General features: G+C 40.9%; 1 protein-coding gene across 20 annotated transcripts in view; it reads left to right on the top strand.

Moving 5' to 3' along the window:
• Positions 1-8575, top strand: part of hspg2 (heparan sulfate proteoglycan 2) — a 143088-nt gene that overhangs the window by 99409 nt on the left and 35104 nt on the right. For all 20 annotated transcript variants that reach the window (XM_063208226.1, XM_063208225.1, XM_063208221.1 and 17 more), the window contains 5 exons: positions 1726-1861; positions 2438-2592; positions 3583-3721; positions 6210-6353; positions 6907-7041. In XM_063208226.1, coding sequence (XP_063064296.1) covers positions 1726-1861; positions 2438-2592; positions 3583-3721; positions 6210-6353; positions 6907-7041 — 709 coding nt within the window. The remainder of the gene's footprint in view (positions 1-1725; positions 1862-2437; positions 2593-3582; positions 3722-6209; positions 6354-6906; positions 7042-8575) is intronic.

Below are 8575 nucleotides of genomic sequence, written 5' to 3'. Positions count from 1 at the left end.
ATGTAACAGAGACAGAGTGCAAATGCATTGTGGGAAACAATGCATTTGCACTCTGTCTCTGTTACATCTGACTCTTCGCCTCCTTATACGTACCCCCTTGCCTGTCTTTGTTTCTTCGTCCTACTCTTCATCTCCCTCTGCTTCCTCTCTACATGTTGTCTGGGCTCCCTCTCCCTAGCATTCACATGGCATTGCACTGCTGTCACTATGCAGCAAAAAGGGTTTCAGTGCCATCTGCTGTTCGCATGGTGTCCTGCCACTGCTTCTAGTTGACACTAGCGTGCACCTGCTCATGCTGTTGTAAGTGAACCCTGAGTGTTCCAAGAATCTGATTTAATAGTAAACCAGGTTAGTTTGACCTTGAGGTAGTGGTAAATCATCTAATAGAAGAGACTGGAATCCTTATTTTCTTAACTAAATCTCACCTGCAAGTTATCTATTAGTAGGTTTAGCACTTCCTGTTGGTGAACTTAGCCAGGTTCATCATTTAACCTTGTTCTTGGAATGCTCTGTCTATCAGCGTAGCGTGTGCCGACGCCGTGACATTAAACAGATTGATGGGATGATTGGAGGAGTGCAGCTCATTATGAATCTGTGAACTCGACCAAGCAGCCCCCTTTAGGAAGCTATAGATAGATGATGGCCATATTTTGCTTGCTGCTCAGAGACAGACCAACTAAAGTGCCTTATTCCCGTTATCCCCCCTGCCCCTGTCATTCAGCTTCCACTTTGTTTTTGTTTTGTTTTTTTATTTCAACCCCAGTTATGTTATCAATTCTGTAATTATCCAGATAGTTACCTATTAACAATATAACAATGTCAATGCATATGACGTAATTCTATGTTTGTATTGTTTACACGTATGATTTGATGAGCATCAAATCAGTGTTGCTCTTATCAACTTGCAATTACTGTTGAAGTTATGCTGCTATTATGCTGCTTTTCTCCGCAAGGCTTCAATTCTATCAACAGCAAACGGTGCTCTCAATGCCATTACAAGAATTGCAGCAGTACCAGATGTTGGCAAAAAAAACAATTATTCAATAGTATATAAGTAGGCAAAAGCTTTGTTATTTCAAACATGAATATATTGATTTATTAAGTGCTGAAAGAGGGGGAAACTCTCAATTGGGATTACAAATGCTTTTAGGTAAATGACATGGAGAGCAATATCATCTTGTAGCTGTAACTTACAAACGTATACAAATATATATCTAAAGGCAATTTATATATGATTAGATATCAATACATATAGATATAGCAATACATATAGATAGCAAATTGCTATTAGCAATACATAACGAGAAGTATGGTGAGTTGCATTGCTAAACTTGGTGTGGAGAGCAAAATTGGGAACACATGGCTATTGAACATGGCATGTACTGTTCATCCATCAGCCACCTACGTAAGGCTACTAATCACCATGTTTACTGTTACTGTACTGCTTGCACTGTACTGGCAATGTTGAAAATACCCAAGTGAGGTCCATGCACCAAAAACATAACTTTTTCCAGCATCTGGTATGAAAGCAAGCACCCCATGTCCTGCATGGTCATCTGCAGCTGCTGTGTGCTATGCTACTGTATGTATATTGTGCTGTGCGGCCTGCTCATGTTTGCTGTGTGAGCAGAGTGCTGTGTGCGTTCGTGTTTTGGTAGGTAAGTAAATATACAAGTTGTTTTACGGCAGGCCCTCTCTGACTTTGTTCTGGTCCCATTCCACCAGGCCCGTATGGAGCGCACAGACATCGGCACCCTTCTCATCCCGAACATCAGGCCTTCTGATGCGGGCACCTACCTCTGTGTCGGCATCAATGCTATTGGATCCTCCGAGTCCCGCATAGAGGTCACAGTGTCAAGGGGTGAGACAAGTCGTGTGACACCAAAATTAGTCTTTATGCAGACAATCTTTCACTTTTTTTCACACAGAAACTTCAGTGATCACTTCAGAACTTTCAAGACCACCAATACATTCTCCCATGTCTCATAGGCTACAATATTACATGCTGAGTATAGTGTTTTATCATAGGCACATTAGTGTTCAAATGGTTCATATGAGTGAAAATTCAAGTGATGGTTTATGTTTGTCATGTGAGACCAACATTTCTATTTTAAAAGAGAGAGCACACTGTTTTGAGACGTTTTGAGACATTCATTTTGCAGGAGAAGTGAGGGTTTTTTGGTGAGTTTTTGAATTTGTGTGTAGTGTTTTGAGTATTCAAGACATGCTTTCACAAATTGTGTGTAAACAGTTGAGAAAACTGTAGCTCCCATGGAAAGTTTTCAAATTCTGCAACCCCACGTACATGGAAGACAGTTATCTAATGGTCCATTATTCCAGGTATACTGTCTTAATCTACTTCACAGCAGATCAATCTGCAAAAAAAAAAAAACGTGTAACAATGAAACTGACGGAAGCATTGTTTGTCTTTGCTCAGTGGACATCTCAGCCCCCCAGGAGATAACCATCCAACCCTCCATCGCCACTGTGGTCGAGGGAGAAACGCTGGAGCTGAACTGTCTGGTCCCTGGCAACCCGCCTCCTGCGGTCACCTGGCACAGAGCCACTGGCTACCTGTCATCCAATCACCAGGTCTGCACACACTCCACACTTTTGGCTAAACATTATACAAAGTGAACACTAGTGGTGTCAACAATAATCGATTCGGCGATGCGATGCAATGCAATGCGGGGCATGGACGATTCAATTCAATGCGGCAAGTTCCAGAATCAATGCGGCAAATGATTTAAGTTTCAATTACTTCCGTAGATAATTCAGGAGCAAATGAATGTTAAATTAAATCAAAGCACTTCAAAGCATTGAAAACTGATAGACTAATACAGAAAACAGCCAATACAATGTTGCTCAGTATCTAACTACTTGTATTGCCTCATAGTGACTGATGAAACATTTGCTTTGCTTTCAGTAGAAATGTAATGCATTGCAATGCATCGTAGAATTGAATCGAATCAAATCGCTACCTCCCGAATCGTAATCGAATCGAATTGTGAGGGCAGTGCCAATCCACACCACTAGTGAACACATTGTCACAATAGTTTGTGCATTGTATATACTCAGCCGTGCAAGTTGCTAAGGCTGTCCTGTGACCATGCTATTTTAATGGCCGGAAAATTAACATCCGCACACACTGGATTATAGATGTAAATATTCTAAATAAATCATTAGAACGGAATAATTCATTCAAACTTAATAATCAGACTTAAACTCCATAAAATATCTGATATGGGAGTCATACCATCTTATTAGGTCCATAAGACGTCTACTCTGTGACCTAAGACCAGCCCTTTTCTACCAGACATCAGGAAAGCCTGCACTGGACACAAGTTTCAATGTCATCAAGACAGCATTTGGGCTCAGAGCTATCCTAAAAGAATGTGCATACGATTGTGAAAATACAGCCCAATGTGTTGCAACAATTCACCAAAGCGAAAATACATCATACAAATTGTGCGTTCGATTTGAGAACAAAATGACCTTTTTCTAAATGAGCGAGTGTACCGTTTTTTTGTGTGCGCGCGTGCGTGTGTGTCCGTGGGCGTGTATGTGCGTTTGTCTGCGTAGGTTTTGGGAACACAGCTGCGTATTGTGCAGGCGTCAGAGGCTGACTCTGGAGAGTATATTTGCCAGATCATTGGTGCCGGTGCTGGTTCTGGACCTCGTCAGGCGGCTGTGTCTGTCTCTGTGGCCTCAAGTGCTTCGCGTAAGCCCCAGTCTCAACTGCCATCACCCTCTATTATCAGACAGCATCGCAGAACTAACATATTGATCTACACTGCTCTGCCATGGCAAAGTGCAGTTGCTACATATGTTGAACAAATTGAGTTTAGACTGAAAATGGTCTTCAAAAAACTTCTTAATCTTATGACAAAGGCTTATGATCCAAATGTGATCCGATCTTATGATCCGAGCCAGACTTCGTACGTAGGGTAGAATGCCCTAAAGTGGGACGATGCCTAATGTGGGACACCTTAAGGTTTAAGGGGTGTAGCTTTGCCCCAAGTTGGTAAATGTTTACAAAACTATAACCAAATAAAAGCCCTATCATCATGTTATCATAATATCATGATTTAGTAAATGTATAGTAATACTCCAGGGAGGGGTTACAATTAAGAAGAAGGACCCTGGGTGAAGTCCATCAAATGGCAAATTACATAGCATTTGGCCAAATTTGTCTTTAGGGTATAAATCAATTCCAATCAAAACATCATTGTAATTTTTTTGATAAATGTGTTGGGTAGGTATATGTTCATCAGAAAATAATGTGTGGTGTATATAAAATAATGTAATATTTTATTTTTAACCCATTTTATTAGCGTCCCACTTTAGGATAGGTGCGTCCTAAAGTGGGACACAAGATTTTCCTAATGTGGGACAGTTGTAAAAGTAGTAATTTAATAAGTCAAACAATTGCTATGAAGTCAAACACCATGTCCACATAAGAAAATGGATATTTAAATCTATATCAAAGGTGTATTTCAGTCTTTCTGGCCTAATCTACTGGAGCACAGCTATCAACACAACATTTGGGTCCAAAAACCGGAAGTTCTCTCCTAAAATAGAGCTGCCATGTTGAAGTGACCAATTGTGTGCAATGGGTTCAAACAGTCTCAGTCTTATTTACCAATAAAAGAAAGTAAAAATAATTCATAAAACATGCTCTAAATGTGTAGCTGATATGTCTTAAAGAGTGGCAGATCACATTTTTAATTAATATTTTACACAAACATGTTTTAGAGAGCTTTTAATATACACTGTCCCACATTAGGAAACCGATTGTCCCACTTTAGGGATAACCATGGTTTTTGACCAACTTACATTAACATCCAAATTATTCAAATTAGAAACACTAAACATGTTTTTAAAGGTATTATTTGATTAGAGCATAACCAGAGGATGAAAAGGGTGTAATTTGTTTGTATTGAAATGTTGTCATTACATTTTAATAAACCACCAAAGTTGAAGTGACAAAAATTGTCCCACATTAGGGCATTCTACCCTACTGTTGGTGACAGAGCTTTTTGTGTTGCTGCCCCCACGCTCCGGAACAGTCTACCTCCCAACATACGCCAGGCCCCCACACTGGCTATGTTCAAGAAGCACCTTAAATCCCATCTATTCAGAGAGGCATATGGACTTTAACTTCACTGGCCCTTGTAAAGCGACCTTGGGTTCCTTGAAAGGCGCTATATAAAACCAAGATATTATTTTTATTGTTAATAAATGTTTCCCATTTGAGAGACACTGCCATGCCAAAATTGCTTTACCTACAATATCCAACCTAATACCAAAACTTAAAAGGCTTTTTTCTCAGTTTCAGTGTTGGTGTAGTTACTGCACTTTGCCTTTGTAGGGCAGCACAGTATCCTGCAGTGTTGGGCCTAAAGTTCACCTATGTAGACAGTATGATGAATTATTTTTTCTTACCACTACTTTTGATTTTTTAATGGCATGCAAAACAGTACAAAGTACCTTATGCCATTTCAGACACACTCTTAAAGATGTTGAATTTTATGAATGTTGGGAAATTGGGAGACTTGGGAATATTGTTGGGAAACTGTCCTTAAATAATTTTAGCAAAGGATTTAAGTACTAATCTCAATAACACTGTCCAATCTTCTTTGAAATATGGATAACGGGGCTCAATTGTTGTCTCACTTAAGTATTAAGTAAACAGGTAACTATGAAGTTGTTATTGTATTGGAGACTGTAGAACAGTTTCTTACATTTGTAACTACCTGCAGACATCAGTAATATCATTCTTTCTTTGACTCCACAGTGACACAATCTGGTACGTTAGTTTTTTCCCCCCGTTTGGTGTTTGATGGTAACGGCACTAACATTGTTTTAATTGACTGGTCCAAAATGTTCCCCAGTCTGTCTATTGATTCATGTTGGTCTTCATAGCAGTATACATTAGAAACCTCGTAATTTTTACAAGATTCAGACATGTAGTACACCTCAATAACCTTATGACCCATGTAGCAAATTTAATACCTCTCTGTCAACAATTGTAGACCTCTACAATTACCTTGATTACCTTCCTCACACTCTTTAACTACAGAGGTGCAATAACCCCAAAACACTAATCACTCTCACTGTTACAGTAGCATATCAACATGCAGTAGCAATACTCCAAGGAGCATTTGTTTAAGATACTCATGGCCTGAAATGTTCTGCATTGCAAACAGGTCTCCAGAGCCCCATCATCTCCATCGAGCCCCACAGTTTGATGGTGAAGCCAGGAGAGACAGCCACCTTCCGCTGCCGAGTCTACAGTGCTGCCCAGCCTGTGCGCCTCGAATGGAAACTGTCTAACAACCAGCCTCTGCCAGGTTGTAATGTCTTGCATCTTTTTTTCATCTTAATCTTTTAATCAGTCTTTGCTCTTGGTAGATAGACTGTCTTCTGTGAGATGGCTGTTTTTGTCTGAACGTGTGTCCAATATGTAGTGCCTTTGATACTTTCTCGGCCAGGGCTCGTTTGGAAAAGAGGCAACAGCCTCAATGTGACTAGCCTAATAAAATAAAGGAGAAATAATAATAATAATAATAAAAAGTAATAATAATGATAAATGAAATGAAATGAAATTAAATGAAATGAAATAATCTCTGAAGCAGTATAGACCTCTGCCAGGTTATAATCTCAGCAGTGGAGCAGTGAAGACCTTGACCACCCAGAGATAATTCCTACAAACACTCACTCATTCACTTTCTCTCTCACACACACGCACGCTGACGCACACGCACACGCACAAGCACACTACAATGTTTCTCCTTACCAATTTCCTTCTTTGCACACTCTACAGACTTGTTTGATTTGGACAATCAATTTGTGTGTGAATTGTGTTGTACATTTGTTGTTAAAGTCTCTTTTTTTCTTTCTCAGACAATGCCAATGTGAGCCCAGATGGTAATACCATCACTATAGTGAATGCCAACCCCAGTAATCAAGGAACTTACCGCTGTGTTGCCAGCAACCTGTTTGGCATCACACACAGTATCGTCTCACTGTTCATTAAAGGTAATATTAACCCCTTTGTTATAACCCTGCTGTCACCAAAATTGTAACGGCTATGTCTTAATCTGTTACTTAAGAGACTCTGCATTGTCATACCAATGTTGTTATAATGTAGTTCTGTCAGAACCATTTCAGTCAAGAAACACAAAAGAATATAAATGCAATTTCTTTTATTGAAATTATGAATTACATTTGGCGGTATAGCTCTGTTCGGAGGAACCCCCCTATTTCCATGAGCAGCATGGAAAAGCATTTAGTCAGGGGGCAGCAGCAGTTTAGGGAATTCTCACCCCAGCAGGACAGGGCGAGAGATAACCCCCCATGAACAGAGCCAAGCGACGTGACAAGAGAACATGTCACATCATACACGACAAGGTGGAGCAGGGGAGGTGGTGGGTAGCAAAACCGAGCAGCATACAGTTGAGAGGAAGTGGATAGAATTTAAAAGGCGTGCCGAAGCCGTGTGGCCAATCGCTAGGGAAGAAAGATTATCAGCTGAGGGAATGCACCTGGATCAATTAGGAATTAGATGAAGGGGAGGGCGGCAAGCTTCTTGACTACCATGGCCTGGCCAGAACTGACGTTAGTACTTTAATTTCTGTCAGAACCATTTCAGTCAAGAAACACAAGAGAAGAATATAAATGCAATTTCTTTTATTGAAATTATGAATTACATTTGGCGGTATAGCTCTGTTCGGAGGAACCCCCCTATTTCCATGAGCAGCATGGAAAAGCATTTAGTCAGGGGGCAGCAGCAGTTTAGGGAATTCTCACCCCAGCAGGACAGGGCGAGAGATAACCCCCCCAAACAGACTATACCTGGTAATCCTCTCTCGAATACGATGAGAGGATGTCATAGCTATAGAAATAAGCCCCCCAAACCAAATATCTAAAACTAAATTTGGAACTAAATTTGGTAAAGGCAGGGGGGTGGGGGGGCATAGCAGCAGCAGGAGCAGCAGATGGCAGCACGACGCATAGACGCTGACACTTATTGGTTACCACCAGGGGCAGCAGGGGACATGGCTTCTGGGCATTAAGAATGGCGCACACGTCCGGCCGTAGGTAGCGTGCATAGGCAGCAGAATTCCATACCTGGTAATCCTCTCAAGGCCAGTTAAAATGAGAGGATTGGTTGAGCAGTCGAATTTAGATATCCCCTCCAAAAAAACATCATGCACTAGTCCAGAGTAAATCATGCATGTGATCAGAGGAGCAGTCATATTGACTATCTATGCCAGTAGTAAGTACTGGCTAGACACTAAACCGACCAATGAAGCAGCCGCTAGACTAAACCAAGTGAGCCCACTGCAGTTACGGTAGCTGCACAATACAATCCATCAGATCTGACAGCATATAGATAATATGACTGCAGGCAGGTGCAGGACCCAATGCAGTTAAACTATATGTGAGCCAGCTGTAGTTAGACAGAGTATGAGCCAATAGCAATTGCAGCACATGGACTACTCAGGGCAATCAATGCTACCATGAACAACAGAGTCAACATGCTCACAGGGCGAACATTAGCCAGACAGCA

The sequence above is a fragment of the Engraulis encrasicolus genome, chromosome 10, assembly GCF_034702125.1.
Source record: "Engraulis encrasicolus isolate BLACKSEA-1 chromosome 10, IST_EnEncr_1.0, whole genome shotgun sequence".
Taxonomy (NCBI): domain Eukaryota; kingdom Metazoa; phylum Chordata; class Actinopteri; order Clupeiformes; family Engraulidae; genus Engraulis; species Engraulis encrasicolus.
Note: the sequence above shows the minus strand (reverse complement) of the source record. Positions and strands in the feature narration are given on the sequence as shown.